Source organism: Carassius gibelio, chromosome A24 (genome assembly GCF_023724105.1).
Source record: "Carassius gibelio isolate Cgi1373 ecotype wild population from Czech Republic chromosome A24, carGib1.2-hapl.c, whole genome shotgun sequence".
NCBI lineage: Eukaryota > Metazoa > Chordata > Actinopteri > Cypriniformes > Cyprinidae > Carassius > Carassius gibelio.
In genome coordinates this window covers 7299819-7316857 of record NC_068394.1, presented here as the reverse complement: position 1 = coordinate 7316857, position 17039 = coordinate 7299819, and the positions used below count along the sequence as shown (strand labels likewise).

Here is a 17039-nt window from a genome sequence, read left to right as displayed (position 1 = left end):
TCGTTCTTCGTGGCAGCACTAGAATGATGGTCAGTAAGATTTTTTAAATAGTTTTATTTAGCAGGGATATGTTAAATTGATCAAATTTGACAGTAAAGACTTAAAATGTTACACATTATTTCCATAAAAAAAATATGTGAAATATTAAACAGTTAACTGTAAATAATAACTCTTTTCAACATTGATGATAAGAAAAAAAGAAATTATTGAGCATCAAATCAGCATATTAGAATGATTTCTGAAAGATCATGTGACATATGAAGGTTGGATTAATGGAGAATTCAGCATTGCTCTCATAAAAATAAATTACATTTTACAATATATTAAAATAGAAAACAGTTCTTTTAAATGATAATAATATTTCACAGTATTTTTATGTGTATTTAGATTTAAAAAAAAAGCAGCCTTAATCGTTTGTGAGCATAAGATGCTTTTTCAAAAACATTTAAAAAATTGTATCGAACCCAAACATTTGAACTGTAATATTGATAAACCATAAGTTACACTTAATTCACATATTTTTCTTTTTCTCTTTCTGCCCATCAAATCATTTGAACGCACCAAGTTGTTACTCATAAGAAAGAACTTTCCAGGATGACATGACATGAAGGCACCAACAGGCCGATGAATGGAAACTCACCTTCCGTGTGACGGTGCTCCTCTGGTATTCTGCGATCTCCCTGAGAATATGCTGTGTCTGAGTCTCTTTCTCCTCATCCTGACGACTCTGTCGTTCCAGCTGTTGAAACTCTAGGTCTTCAAACCGCTTGGTCTCCACCTCTAGTGTCTCTGCATCCTGATACACAAAGACATGAGGGTCTGAATTGGTGCTAGTTCTATATCTTTAAACTGGAAAGGAAATGAAGACGTAATACTCCCATAGTTTAACAAGCATCAAAGAAACCAACAATAGTTCACACCAAACCCCCTCTGCTCCAGCAGCCTCCCCAGGGATAGAGACAGGGGTTAAGGTTTCACCCTGCTGGAAGCAGGCCAATAACTGCTAGAAACACGCGCCACGACATGCCAGTGAACAGAGGAGCTGCCACAACTTCCACCACAGACTTTTTTATTAAAATGACACAATACAATAGTAGGAAGCCAGCTGAAATGTCTTTCATGAAGGTAAGACAGATGCGAGCGCTAGGGATGAAGAGGACAAGAACCTGGTTATGAGGAAGAGGTGGATGAAGGCTGTGTGTGAGTACTGACCCTGCAGAGCTGCAGCTGAAGTTGCTCTTTCAAGGCTTCGGGGCAGGTGTCCAACTGAGTCTTCTGCTCTGCAAGCAGATGTGCCAGTCGCTCTAACTTTACACGCTCCGCATCTAGCTTGGCTTTGTCCTGCATGTACGCGCATAGGATGCAGGGAAGAGGAGAGAAGGAGAGAAGGGTTAGTGATGGGGCAGGTGGGGTGGCAAGGGTTAGTTACTACACAGTAAGTAACAGCACAAGTGAGGCATGATGGATGTGGAGGTGTTGAATTAAATGAAGAGCATGAAAATGCAGGAAAATGATAGCTGACATTATCAACACTGAAAAAACTGTGAAATACCTCAGCGATCAGTTCGAACTGAACTGAAACTGACAAGTGGCCACTTTGCATGTTAACACTACTGCAAACAATGGCCTCAATAACAGTTTGATAACAGACACCAATGTTCAATAACTACTAATAATCATAAAGCAATTCTTGCATCAAGTAGTCCAACCATAGACAGTTTATGGTTGTCAAACAACAAAATGTTATAATATCACCGTCATGTGATAATTCTGTTACTCTACTTCCTACATAGGCAGCATCCTAATCAATTAACTGATTTAACAAATCAGCCATCTTCTTTAAGAGTTAGTATGTCAGAAATGAACCGTCTGCTAAAGGTTTTTTTTATTAATCTCAAGTGTGTCTGCAGCTGCCAGGCTAAATTAACGAAAGAGCCGGAAGCACCCGTGACCTCGAGATGCAGGTGCAAGGATTTCCACCAACTGCTGTCTAAGAAATCCCCTGCAAAACACAGCGTGTGGTGTCACTCGGGTTAGCAAAGGTGTATTTCGAGCAGAGCTGGAATCACCATGTGACACGGATTGAGAGGCTACCAGGAAGTGCAAGTGCGTGTCGGTCTGTGAAATACAAATTTATTCAAGGCTATATTTTAATATTTCAGAAGTAATAATATGTATTGTAATTGTAAATGTAAATGTGTTCTTTACACAAAGGTGCTGATAAAGATACTTAGAAACCATAGTTTGGCATAACTAAATTAAACTACCTTTTAAAAGAACCATTAGCAAATCTAGAAGCAAAAGTAGCCAATTACGCTACAGCAATTTAAGGGGGAAACTTTTAAATACATTTCCATCTGACAATACAATTTAACAGCGTTTATCTGGCACCAACAATATAAATTAGGGTAACACAAATCTACAATAAAAATTAATAATGAAACATGCTAAATTCTATAACAGACTCAAAACCAATGATGCACAACAGCAATTGGCTACAAGATCCCTCACAAGGACCTCTAGGCCTCAAATCAGTGTTACATTTTGTTACACTGAAGTCTGGGGTCAGTACGATTTTCTTTAAAAGAAGACTCTAATGTGCACAATGGCTGCACTTATTTGACCAAAAATACTGTAAAAGTGGAAATGTTATAAATAGCTACTAAAATAACTTTAACTGTAATATATTCCTGTGATGGCAAAGCTGAGTTTTCAGTGTCACACGATCCTTCAGAAATCATTCCAATATGCTGATATGATGTTCAAGAAAGATTTTGTTATTATGCTTTATTATATTATGTATAAGTATTTGCTATTAATGCTGCTTTTTTGTTTAGTGTTTTTTTTTTTTTTTTTTTTTTTGGAAAGCGTAAAGCTACAGTGAATTAGGCACATACTTGTTCTAAAGCTATCTGGTTGTTATTAGGTGAACAAAACCATACCGCCAATCCAAACTGTATGCTAATTGTCAATCATCTTTGACGAAAGTGGTCCTGAAAACAGAAACAAAATAGTTCATATACTTTTTAGATTTATATGAACTGTCTGAAAGAACTAAATCCTTACAAATGAATCTGACTACTGAACTACTGTACATACCAAAAGAATGGACAGTTTAGGAGAGCACATTTGAGTTAAGTTAATAACTCCACCGTTATGTACTGATACACTGATATGCAGATTTTATCAAGGCACATACCTGAGATTTTTCCGTCTGTGCTTTGTTCTCAATGTCAGCAATCTTCTCTTTAAGTTTCTCCAAAGCGTCTTTCTCCTGCTGTAGCTGAGCCGTCTCTGAATCCTGCTCACCTTCCAACAGAGCGCGCTCCACTTCCAACTAAACACACACACACTTCATTTTTTTACTCAATCTAAAGTTCTGTTTTAAACAAAATCTATCACAAAAAAAATCACTGTCACTTAGAGTAGCTACTGCAACAAATTAAATGATTTTTTGGAGAACGGTGATGTCATGTCACTACGATCTGGACCACCTAGGTGCCTCCTTTCACACAAATAAAAAGGGGCCCACGTTCTAAACCCATAAAAGCCTAACCTCACAAAACCACAACACAACACAGACAATTTGGGTTTACTGAACGGGGCTTTAATGGAACAGCTGACACAAGACCAACCTACATATCATTAATCAGGCCAACTTAGGCAAGCTTTCTCTTGTGCTTTGGGCCTTGGGCTTTATAACAACTTTGCAGTGTCTAAGAGGGGATAGAAATAGGATACGTTCTTATGTTTAGAACCAACCTGACAGAGTGAAAAACAATGGAACAGAAGCAGTTTGTAGGGATCAAGACACCATCAAGTTGATTAGATGGAAATACTGTTAGCTACACACTTTAACATCCATAGAACTTTCCATTCTACAAAAAGCGCCCATTCTCTGACATTGATAGACAACGCTCTAGCTCTAAGAGCAATTTTACCCTGTGCCTTCAAACCTCAGTAGGAGAGAAAGGATACAAATAAGAAAAATGAGGAAGACAGGAAGGGAAAGTGCATTACAGTGGAAATACAGTGAAGTCAAATCAGGAATGAAGAGCATCATTTAAAGGGGGAAAAAACAGAGAAAGTAAAACAGATTTAGTCTTGGCAGTTCAGACCTCCTTGTCTAGCTGTGGTCTTCATCACAGCTCCTGATTACTTTGCCACATGCACAACTCTCCCACACAGACACTCTGCCTTCACTACTCCCACCATCCCTGATCTCTCCGTTCCTCCAAGACCTGTAGATGTGTCTACTGTACCTCTCTGATGGACTCCTCCATCTGGTTGTCCAGGTCTTTGATCTTCAGCTCTAACTCTTCCATATTATTCAGGACCTGGATCCTCTCCTCTTCTATACATCTCACATCCAGCTTCAGCTGTGTGTCGTCCTCAGGCGTCTGCTGAAAACAAGCAACTTCACAACTATACCCAAGGATTAAATAAAAAGCAAAACACATAAAAGACATTAGGTCGGTTTAAAACTGAAAATAGTTTTTTGAAATTCATATAAAGCTAAAATAATAATTAAATTTTGATATAAAAATAAATTAAATATAAATATTTGAAAATAATAAAAATGACAGAAGCACATAAAATGACTAAAACTAACAACTAAAATTGAAATGAAAAATATATATTTTTTTTACTATAAAAGTGATTTTAAAATATTTATAAATACTATAATACTATACAAATAATATTAATGTAACACTAAACATTCCAAGTGTTAATTAAAATAAATAAATTAATTAAAAATAAATTGTTTAGTTTAAAGCACTAAAAATACCAAAACTCAAACTTAAAATCTAAATAAATGAAAGCTAAATATAAACATTTAAATAAAAACGAATTAAAAAAAAGACAAAAGCACATAACAAAATAAACTTAAATGAAAACTAAAAATATAAAAATTAAATTAAATGATATATTAATGAATATTATAACTGTATATAAATAATACTGCAGCAACCTTTATTTCAATATATTTATAATCAGTTGTTTGGACTGTTAGATGTAAGTGGGAAGCACCAGAGCATTTCCGTCTCTTAATAGGTTCTGTATTCGTAAGGAAGCTTACTTAGAAGTTAGCTGCCTATGTAGACAGCAAAAAGCAGGGCAGTTAACTAGGCTTTGAAACAGAGCTATTGTGTGCATTTTGCCCCCTCGTTCAGATATTTACACATTTTTCAGCAGCTATTAGTGAATGTTTAACCTTCCAAGCTAAAATTATTAGTAATGCTTGGTTTTGAATTGATTCTTAATGCTACATTTACAACTGGGCTGAATGTCAATGCAAATAGTGTAAAGCACTTTAATGCAAGCCATTTAAAGCGTGGACATGCCCCCTTCTGGCAGCGGTGCTGATCTTTAGCTCTGAGAAACAGGATTCACTGAATGAACACCAACGAGGCCAAACTTCGAGAAACATTGAGGCGGAGTTACACACTTCATTTCCTAAACCAATTATTTATCTATGTTTCAATATCCGTGGAAGGTGATCTGCTTATTTTGACTTTTATAAGCGAAATAAAAAGTTGACCTTTGACCTGGAAGATTCCACATGTAGGCCTAAGTGCATGTCATGTACGATTAGGACAGCACATATGGGTGAGAAGACTGCCATTCTTCCAGTTTGTGAGGCAAAGATCAACCAAACACAATGCACATGACCCTGCTATATTTGGATAGTGATGTTTATATCTGCTCATCACAGTTTATACTAAAGAGGGCACGTCTCTGAGCTGCTTCAGCTGTTTCTGTGTGGCCCAAATGGGAGAAAAGGGGCCACTACAGATTTATAGTTTCTATAAAATGGTTTTCAAGTCTATTTAGTGGTTTAAGCATACTGTATATGTAGATGGATAAATAACAGAACCAATGCATGACTTCTACTCCTACGCAGAAGACTGATTAGATTTGTCCATACAGGAGTTGAAGGCAAGACATCAGCACATTCATTCTTGGATTAAAGTGTGCGTGAGGTTGTGTGCATGCCAAGGAAGGGTGGTAAACTCCTATACCCTCTCCTAAGTTTAACAGGAATTAGCAGTATGGAAAAGGACTAGCTTTACAAATGATTAAATTACCTAACAAGATTAAAACACACTGCATCTAAAAAAGACTTCATGCTTGAAACCATATTGGAAAGCAATCGGTCTGAATCAATTTGAAACATAACATAGCATAGCATAGCATAGCATAACATAACATAACATAACATAACATAACATAACATAACAACATTAAATGCTGACATGGAAATATACTCTTTTAAAACAATTGAATTTTACAAATTAAAATATTAATATTACCATTTCACCTACAAAATACCTGCAATATATAATATAATATAATATAATATAATATAATATAATATAATATAATATAATATAATATAATATAATTTTTAATCAATAAATTTTTTTGATCAAATAGTTTAAGAAGAGTTTGTTTACATTTCAGAATTTTTTATTTAATATATTATACTACAGTATATAAAATAAAATCAGGGGCCTCAAAAAGTATTTGGACATTTAAAATGTTTTAATGCAATGTAAATGCAATGACTGTTAACCAGACGGTCCCAAGGTGATTTTTATTGCATGCATGAAGTCATTTCATTTCATTCATACAATTCTAAGAGTACCTTAAGTGGCTTAAAGGAAGCTTTATTAATTACCTTGTTTATCCGTGTCAGCCGAGGAGAAGGGGTGGGAGCAGAGCCAAGGACAGCTGTTGTCTCCGCCCTGACTTCTCTGTGTCCACTGCTCTTGTGCTGTCGTTCCTGTCTCTCCTCGCTGGACTGGGTCTCCCAGGCTTTAATCCCATAGTCATTTTCAGCAGGAATGCTGGCTGACAGACTTGCAGAGTCTGAGAACGTAGACTCATCATCTGACACCTGTAATTTCTCCAACTCCTTGTTGATCTTCTGCAAGTCTGCAACGGCCAAGCCAGTTTTGTCCTGCTCTGCACGGCCCAGCCCAGAGCACAGATTAAGGATAGTCTCCAGACGCTGACGTTCCTATGGATCAGACAGAGACAGTATGATAAAAAAAAATGCAGCATCAATCAGACAGCTGGAGGGAATGACAGATTTGGAAACCTTTCTTACCTATGAAATGCAAACAGATTTACATGCAGCAGTTCAGAACATGTTTGTTATTTGGAGAGGACTCTCATGCAGAAATTTCACACTAATAGCCCATGGTTAACTTAAAGAAGAACATTACTGCTATTTCTTACATTATGAAGAAGGTCCAATACACAAACATCTTTGATTCCATCCATTTACATGAAAAAAGGTGCAAAAGTACCTTGAAAAGTCTCATGTGGACAGAGAGAAAGACCAGATGAAGACAACCAGACATACAGCAAACAGCAAGTTCAGGTGAGCATTTCCAAAGCCAAGAAAAATGATCTCATATAGCTAATAATGAACAACCTGTCCTGCATCACAGGCATATTAACAGTTATTACATCTATAATTAAGATATTTCATTGTAAATCGAAACCTAGTCCATAAAACAAGCCCATCATTCACACGGCCCTATTCTTCAGAGAGTTCTACTCACCATATCAACAGATCCAGAGATCAGACACATGACACACTGTGACCTCCACCTCACAGAAGGAGATCATGACCTCATCAAAAAAATGCCAGGTTCAGTCACACTCCTTAGCACAGCAAATACAAATTACTGAGAGACATGAACTCATCTTCAGCGCCACACTAAGCTGGTGACAGAAACACAAACGCTCTGATGGGAGGTTGATGAGTTGGGAGGAAGGGAGATTGCAAATGGGAGCGAGAGAGGGAGCTCTCAGAAACTGGGCAGAGAATGAAACTAGACCCAATAAAAACACTGCTGGCACTGGACAGGAAAGGATATACAAATAGGAACAGCGTGATTCAATCCTTCCGCTTTTATTCATTAGACAGGCTACCAGCCCCAGTGCATGAGCGAAAGGGAAAACTTCACTGGATCCCCTCCTATAATCCTAATCAATTTCTAAACACTCTCTGTATTAATGATAGAATTGATCTGCCAAATGATAGTTATTGCTTTGTGGTGTACTTATTCTCGAAAATATAAAAACGTTGATGTTATTTGAATCACTCCTCACGTTATATAGCGTAGCACTAACAGGTAATGAAAAGTTCTAGCTAGAACAAGCAAATACAAATTTAATAGAACTACATTTATGATCAGGATCTGGGGGATAAAAGCGGGGAAAACATCTATGTGCACTTACGTACAGACATTCAAAGTCATTGGCAAAGCAATTTATATCTTTGCGAGCGACAAATAAATTGCCAGTAAATATATAAATAGATATCAATTGCATGAAATTTCTTTTTTTTCCAATGCTGCTGCCATTTGGAAATGCTATTGGATAGTTTTCTCCCAAATGTTTTTACCTAATTGGTCTCTGAAACAGGAAAAACAACACATGCTACGCAACTGTGCCATCATGAATAAAGTATGTGTTTTCTGGAGATGTACAACCATAGCTAAGGTCTGTAATAATATGTTTTTTAAAGTAACCCAGTGAAAGTCTATGTGTGGATATATTTCTCCACCTGTAGCAGCCTTGTTTTCACTCAGTGCTGGCCTTGTAAAGATCACCAGCCTGTAGCTGTGGTGATAACTAATGAGTAGGCGGCCTACGATGATGGTTTGGTCTCTGCCCAGCAGGGCGGCGCCACAGGTGGCCTCCCTCAACCACAACGTACAAAAACTCTGTTGCCTTTCATTTGAACCCCATTGAGAGCAGCTGAGAAGCAAGAATGGGGCATGTTAGCATGGGCAGTTTGCCAGGATCATCTGCAGCTGTGGGCGGTCTCCCACAGAGAGTGTTTTCGAGAGGCCGGGTTCAATAAAAGTGGATGTGGTTCTGGGCTGTCGAGCTGTCTATTAATAGGAGGTTTATGCAGCCACACCTTTGCTGGGGTCTTCCACCACATCCACTACAAAGAACCGGAGGGGCCTTCCTGTACATAGTCTGTTAGTTATAGCCAAGTGAAATGCCAGAGCGCAAGTTTGGCAGGTTTAAGAGGACAACAAAGTCCTGCATAAGTGACAAATCTTAACATACATTAAGAAAAATGTATGAGGTGAATTTTCATGTCATGTTGACTTTAAAGCAATACATGAACAACATAAAGTGATTAAAGTCTCTCACCAGTCTCTCCACTTCCTGTTCCCGCAATCTTTCGTCCCTCTGTCTCTGATGGTAGTCTTGAAGCTCTTCCTTTCCACTGAGAGAGCTGATGCTGCCCTTTCTCTCCCTGAAGCCACTCGGCGGACCCAGCCCTGCCTTTCCAAATGATTGCCTCCTCTCCCCGAGACCAATCTCCAGAGTCGGCGAGGGACCACGCATGGCTTGCCTGTCCAGTTCTGAGTTGCAGTTGGTGGATGTCAAACTCACCTTCTTGGCTTGGCGGGGGCTGATGGCTTCTCCCGATGTCATGGTGACATCCGGAGGTGCTACGGTGTGTTTGGTATCTGGTCTGTTAGACAGCGAGATAGAGATTGCCTCAGAATTACCATTCTGATGGCTGGCAACATTTGGACGAGAAAGCTGCCTTTCAGGAGACTGATAATTTGGCAGGAGGGTAAGCTGAGTGTCGGCAGGTCGACAGAGTCGTGGTAGTGAGTGACTGTGTGAGCTCATGCTTGTAAGTGACCCAGCGGAGTACTTTCTTTGTCGTGGAGCAGTTTCGAGTCCTCCATTATGGCTTGCATCTGGGGCATTGAATCTACGAGACAGACGGGGACTAGATGGCATGCTGGCTGCACCACTACCGCCCACTGGTGTTGAAGGGAGGGAATCAGTCGCAACGGTGGATGAGCCGTTCCACATCGAGAGCGCTGTGCCTGAGGTCCAGGCACGACGACTGCCCGTCGTATTGAGGAGCAGACTATCCTGAGATTGGTTCTGGCTCATGGTTCGAGAATAAGGAAGTGATGTGTCGCGCTCTCGAGGGTCAGAACGGCGAGGAGATGGAGGCATGCCACTGGATGAATGTCCTGGCACTTTGGCCACAAGTGGTGGCCTTTCGGAGCTGTACAATCGGCGGGTTTGTTCTTGATAGGATATTTGGGAGGACGTGGTGATGGTAGACATCAAATTGGGTGTGGTGGGCGGAGACTGTGTCATGCTGAAGTAGGAGGGGGTTGATTCCCCATTGGCTCGCAAGCTGTTCTCCAATGCCTGCTTCTTTTTTTGTAAAGTGTCCATCAAATCCCGCAGTTCGGAGACGGAGCGCATCCCTCTAGAGCCAGAGACACCCAGACAATGACTGAAGTCACTGCTGAACTTCAGATAATCTAAAAATAAACACAAGAAAGGTTCTTCAGAAGAATAAACAAAGGTTTATTACAAGCAGCTTCTTTTTTGAAAAGGTCAGACTATTACAAGCATGAGAAAGTGGTTACAAGGAGTTATATAACTGTCTGCTTGGCCCTTGTTAACTCCTGGAATTGCTTTAATTCTTTGTAGGAGTATGGGGAGATGTACCTGAGACTCATTTGACCTGCAATGACCTGGAACCAAAAGATCATCAGTTTTTCCTCAGGGACCAATACATACAGTCATTTACCTTGCTGTCCAAGTATTCAATGTGGCATTACAGCTTGAACTAACACAAACCTAGCCAGTTAAGACATTTTGGAAAAGTCTAGAATGGTCAAGAAACAGAAACAGAAACTGAGTCTATACTACACAAAATATTGCACAATGAGGTGACAAAACATTAACTTAATTTGTTTATCTTTTAAAATAACTGTATATGATCCAGCGCAGGCTTGGAAGAGAGCGGACAAAAGACGTTCATGTTTAATTTGGCCTCCATATCTGCTCTTCTATCTCCCTCTTTCACAGACACACTTTTCTCATCTGCTTTCTGGGCGAGAGGTAAGCTTCGCTACGCCACGTGCCAAGACAGCAAAGATCAAAGAAATCCCACTTCAGATGACTGATGTGAATGCTCATAAACACATAAACGTGCACATGCCAAGAAAAATCACTTTATCTCTTTAAAGGTGCATGTGTGCATGCATTAGGCTGAAGCAGAACTTAAATCATGAAAGAATCTCTCACGTGAAGGTAACAAAGGAAATAGAACAGAAACTGAAAGATATATCACAAGGATGACAGGGTTAAAGGAAAGGCATGCAAGATCACACAAACTTTTACCATATATGGGGAGGTTCTGGCTAACCATTTAACAACAAGCTTCACTTAATATGGCTACAGATGCATGCTGGTGTATATACCACACTGGTAAGGCCCTCACCCCATGAACTAGACAACAACGTAAGGGTTAAAGTTTAATTTATACAAGTATACTGAGTGTGTGTATTTCCCAGGTTTGCTATGTACAATGAACTTTGAGTGAGTGGGTGCACATTTGTGTATGTGAAGATTCATTCCTGGAATCTAGCAACACATTGTGAGTGAGAGAAAGACTGAGAGGAGGTGGCAATGATTTATGTTACTCTCTACACCTCACCCAAAATGTTCAGTCAATCAACAGGGAGATTTCAAACCACATCTGTGTACAGATCACACATCCCACAAGACTGGCTCCCTGAGTGTGTGTGGGTTAACTTATATATACTCTATGTTAAATCGGGTAAAACTACACTTGCTGTTGTACTCAATGGTAAGAGTCGTTCATATAGATATATACAGTTAAATAATTCTTTTTTAGGTTTTAGGTTTGAGTTAGTCCAGCAATTCATACCCTTAGAGTTATAAGTTTCTATCTGACATGTAAAAAATGAGTTATTCACATATTTAACTTATTGAAATCATGTGATGTTTTTTGTGTGTAGTTTTTTTTTTTTTGACTTTTTATTTATATAACAAAAAAGATTCTATCTATAAAATATATGGAATGCAAAAACTTTAAAGCTCAATATCTCAAAACCGCTCAGAATTCAGATAGAACCATACAATTCCAAGGTAACGAATTGCACTGATTTTCTTTAATAAAAGTTATTAATTAATGCCTTATTTGTGGCACTGAAGCAGCATATATATCATAAAAATTGGAATAAAAATTAAAATCACCTTTGAGATGTTTAATAATGTTCAATTTAAGAATATAGAAAAAAAAAAAAAAAAAACAATTTTTACATTTATTAAGTTAGAAATAAAAATATATACAGTAAATGCACTTACAAGGCGTAAAGGAATTTGCTCAAAAAATAATGTACATTACGTTGTGGGGAAAATAAATTATTTAAAAAAAATTAATTAAAATCTGATACTAGGGACTGAGATTGGTCAGAGCTGCCAAATTTTTACAATGGCTTTTAAGTGGCATTTCTATACAGACATTGGAGCAGAGATTGCTCTGAGCAGACTTGTAAAGCAGACATTTAACACTCTTACAGTTTTTCTCAGTCTCTTTGGTACATTTCTCGAATCATCCTTGAGATTTGCAAAACAGTTAGTGCATTTCTCAAAACAACTCGTACAAATAGCAAAACACAATGGATAACCTTCAAAAGCCAGTCTCTTGCTCAAAATCCATAGTTCATCTCTCAAAAATAAATATCTGTGTCAAGTCCTTGTGTCATAGTTTATGGATAAGACAATCGAATTGCTTAGTCATGTTGTCAATATAACAGTGTACTCTGGAGAGATGTTCTGATGTAAACTATGGCAACATTTTGGATGACAGTTACTGTATTGGACAATATGCCCTATGCTTATGTATGCCATATATCCATTTCAAAAGTACAGATTTACACATTACTGTATATTGACTGAAAGAGACTGGATAGAATTCCCAGTTACACTTTTACTAGTGGTCAGGCCAAAAAAAAAAAAAAAACCTTTACAATGTAATTGCGATATACAGTTTTTTTCTACTGCTTACACACATTTTCCAAAGTTTTCCTCTTTTTTTCAAAACCTAACACACAAATTCAAGAATTGCACACACAAGATGTAAAATGCCCCACATCTCTTTCAAAATGAAACACTAGAGTCAAAATATCACAAACATATTTCAAAAGCAAACATTTGTCTTACGTTGTAAACACCTTTAGGTTAATGTTATATTTTTGATTATGTCATATACGCACTGTTATTCAAAACCTAAAGCTCTTCTTTTACAGTTTTTGCCCCTTGCTTGAACACATTTTGCAATACTTCGCTCATTGTGCCAAAACTCTACACACAAGTAAACATGACACAACACTGGGAAATATACCATTCACATGTGTCAAATTGAAACTCTACTATCAAAACCTAAACTCTGCTATCAAAACCTAACATTCCTCTGTCAAAGTGTAACTCTGATGACAAAATGACACATACTTGCATCATATGCATACACTTTCAGATCAGGGGGAACACACTAGTCTACTTTATATAAAACACTGCAGTCTTTAATTTTCACTGTTTATTCAGAAAGCATATTTTCAGGAGGCACATTTTCAAACAACCAAAAAAGCAAATAGGCATCCTCAATATTGTACATTGTAGCACTGTACATTGCAGTAACATGAATTCAGATAAAGCAAAAAAAAAAAAAAATATATATATATATTTTTTGCTTTATCTGAATTCATGTTACTGCAATGTACAGTGCTACAATGTACAATATTGAGGAGGCCTATTTGCTTTTTTGTGTTTAAACTATACTGTAAACACAGAAAATCATGGCAATTGTGCATTCGTGGGCTCATGGATCCCGCCGTCTGTTGTCCTCATCGACATCGCAAGCAATGTCTTCTCCCACTAGGCACCGGGGAAAATATCCCCTTGCATGTCGAAACCATCCATGGATTGCTGTCACCTGAATGTTGTCACAGGTCTGTTCTATTGCCTGCAGAAGAGACATGCGGCGTGTGGGTGGACTCTCTGCCCAGCTTCCCTCACAGTCAGGCCATGGTTGATGACATGGTCCACCAAAGTTGCTCTTATATCATCAGAAATATGGGTCCGTGCATGGCCTCTTTGACCTCCTCCTACTCCTCCTCCTTCTCCTCCTCTTCCACTTCCTCTTGTTCTTCCTCTTCCTCTTGCTCTTCCTCTTGCTCTCCCTCCATCCATGCTTGCAAAGTTCTTGAAATGGCTAAACTGAGGGCTTTTTGTAGCTGGCTGATTGGTGTTCAGTTTTGCAAGTAAGTGCCTTCAGTTGTGTATTTGAGTGATAGCAATTACCCAATGTGTTTTGTATTTTGGATACATGTGTTTTCCAAATGGCCCCCTGAGATTTCATTTTTGAATGAAATGTCTTATGTATGAAATAGAGTGTAGTATGCAGGACCAAGTGTGTTGCATAAAGGAGTAAGTGTGTTGCAGAATTGCAACTAGAGTCCGGCCAACATACGTCATCCACGTCACATGCTATATTCTCTCTTGATACCTTACCAAACTGTGACCAATGCAATGCACTGTAGTAAATGAATGCAAGGGTACTACAGTAAAATATTTATTATAGTATAGGCATATTGTTTGTTATGGTAAAAAAGCCATTATGTGTACATTAGAACATGTGTACATTACATTAGATTGTTACATACCGGTTCTCATTTCTAAAGGTTCGAATTACACCTGCCACAGTAAATCTACTCAAATTACCTAAGCTGGACTCTCAGTCCAGCCTCAACCATGGTTTATCACATGATCGACTACTGTAGCCCTAATCTCATTCGAGACCACTCTTCTTGTTCCTTGTCCTCCTCCATTTCTGACTCGTCCTCTTCCTTCCCTTGCTCCCTTTCCAACTCCTCTTAGTCGAACTCGTCCTCTGGCTTTCCCTCCAACTCCTCTTACTCTTACTGCATTGTTTGCATCCATTGTCCAAAAGCTATTACTTGACCTTTGGCCTATTTATAGGCCACTACTAAAGTTATGATTGGTTGTTGTTAAGTAAAGAAACAAGTGTTTGCACATGTGAGGGGTTAGTGTGAGGCACTGATGAATTAGTGTGGCATTTTGATTGGTTGTGTTTATAAAAGGAAATCAAGAAACTTCCTGTCAGATTTTTGTGTGTTGCATAGAAAATTGTGTGTTGTGTTTTGCAAAAAGGGTTTAACGAAATTGAAAACTAAGTAAAAGGCCAAAAATTTGTGTATGGTTTTGCAGATTTAGTGTGTGGTCCTGGTGTTTGAGTGTCAGGTTTTAGAAATTGTGTGACAAGTAATAATTTTGTGTGTAAGCAGTTGAAAAAAACTGTAAAAAAGAAAAAAGAAATGGGGGCACAAAGATGAAAATAAGTCAATTTTCAGAATTTATAACTCTTGTGTTGTCCTCTGTCTATACAATAAAAGCTTTCCAACTGAAGATTCATGAGATGAACCTTTGAGCTATTTCAGAGACATTGTTTACCATTGGTTTATCATCTACATTCTCTTCATTAGTAAAGATTCACTTGTACAATTCATGCCAAATTTACAAAAAGTCTAATAATAATGTGTAAAAAAATAAAAATAAAAAGTGTGCTTGGCAGTTTATGACAACTAGATTAACCATTTTGCATTTAATGACTTATATGATGAACTAAAGACTAGATGTTCTGAGCGGTAAGACTATTTGCACAGAAAAGTATATAATACATTTTGAGCGACAAGACATTAGCAAATGATAATGTAGGAAACCGAAGATAAATGTGCATAATCAATTGCATGAATGTACAAAAGCAATCGCAACTTGATCAAAAGAATGATAAATTGGTTTTATGATGTGAATAAATGACTAGATGATGTGGAGGTTGTACAAGTAGTTTTGAAAATTTCATTTCTGATTTGAGAAATGCACCAAAGTGACTGAGAACAACTGTAAGCGCACATACACACACACACACACACACATATAAGTCAGAGAAGATCCTCCACATATGTTGAGCTGGCGAGTTTATTTGTTTATTTGTTTATTTATTTGGGTCCCCATTAGCTTCCACAATGTGGTTACTAGTCTTCCTGGGGCCCATAAATGTGCTGAAACGTATGTACAGTTAAAAATACACAAATATAACATACATATAACTTACATATAACATAACCACATGTATACATTTATCCACATATACACATTCACACACATACAACATTTGAAAATGTCAGTACCTATAACAGTCACAAATTAACTGGTGTAATGCTATTAATAATAATCTGTTTTAGAGTCTTCTTAAAATTACATATGTTGGATATATGCCTTGTTCTTAAGTCCAATTTATTCCAAGCAGATGACGATCTAACTAAAACTGTTCTTGTCATACAATTGGACCTTGCGGATGGAACCACTAACACACCTGAGCTCACCTGACGCATAACATGTGCGTGACAATTCCCTCTAAAAACCAATTTATCTACAAATGATTTTGGATTGCTTTTAAATAGAGCATTGTGCATATAACAGAGAAGACTTATATTAAGTTTGTCCTCCACCTTTAGCCAGCCCAAACAGGTATGCATTTTATCCACACTGGAGCGAAAAGAGCAACCAAGGGCTACTCTTGCGGCTCTGTTCTGAACAATTTGTAATTTTTTCAGATGTCCCTGTGCAGCACTGGACCAAATTACTGGGCAGTACCCCAGATGTGACAGAACTAAAGATTGGACAACTGTTTTCATAACTAATGGTGGACAATATACTGAACATCTCCGGGAAAAAGCAATGCCTTTGGCCATTTTAGACACAATATGGTCAATCTGATCAGCCCAAGAGAGCTGACTATCCAGCTTCACACCCAAGAGTTTAGTCTGACTCACCTGCTCTACCACAGATGTATCAATAATTAGATTTAAGTTGCAAGGCTTGCCAAGCATACGTTTAGTACCAAAGACTATACATTTAGTTTTAGATATATTGAGAGCTAGTTTATTAAGTTTCACCCAATTTGTAATGGCATTAAGTTCATTCTGCAAGGTACAACTTATATCAGTTATTGTAGGTGATGCATAAAACATTGTAGCATCATCTGCATACAGTACAACATCTGCTCTTGAAACAGCATGTGGCAAATCATTGACAAAACAGAAAACAACAATGGACCCAAACAGCTGCCCTGA

The 17039-nt window shown here is 37.9% G+C and overlaps 1 protein-coding gene across 6 annotated transcripts in view; it reads right to left on the bottom strand.

Annotated features, from left to right (window-relative positions):
• LOC127946488 (pleckstrin homology-like domain family B member 2) overlaps positions 1–17039 on the bottom strand; it is a 42409-nt gene that overhangs the window by 12474 nt on the left and 12896 nt on the right. For 3 of the 6 annotated variants that reach the window (XM_052543107.1, XM_052543108.1, XM_052543110.1), the window contains exons 6-11: positions 9187–10334; positions 6683–7024; positions 4263–4403; positions 3200–3337; positions 1213–1341; positions 641–796 (exon numbers count right to left, since the gene is read on the bottom strand). In XM_052543107.1, coding sequence (XP_052399067.1) covers positions 641–796; positions 1213–1341; positions 3200–3337; positions 4263–4403; positions 6683–7024; positions 9187–10334 — 2054 coding nt within the window. The remainder of the gene's footprint in view (positions 1–640; positions 797–1212; positions 1342–3199; positions 3338–4262; positions 4404–6682; positions 7025–9186; positions 10335–17039) is intronic. The other 3 variants (XM_052543106.1, XM_052543109.1, XM_052543111.1) reach the window with 2 other exon arrangements.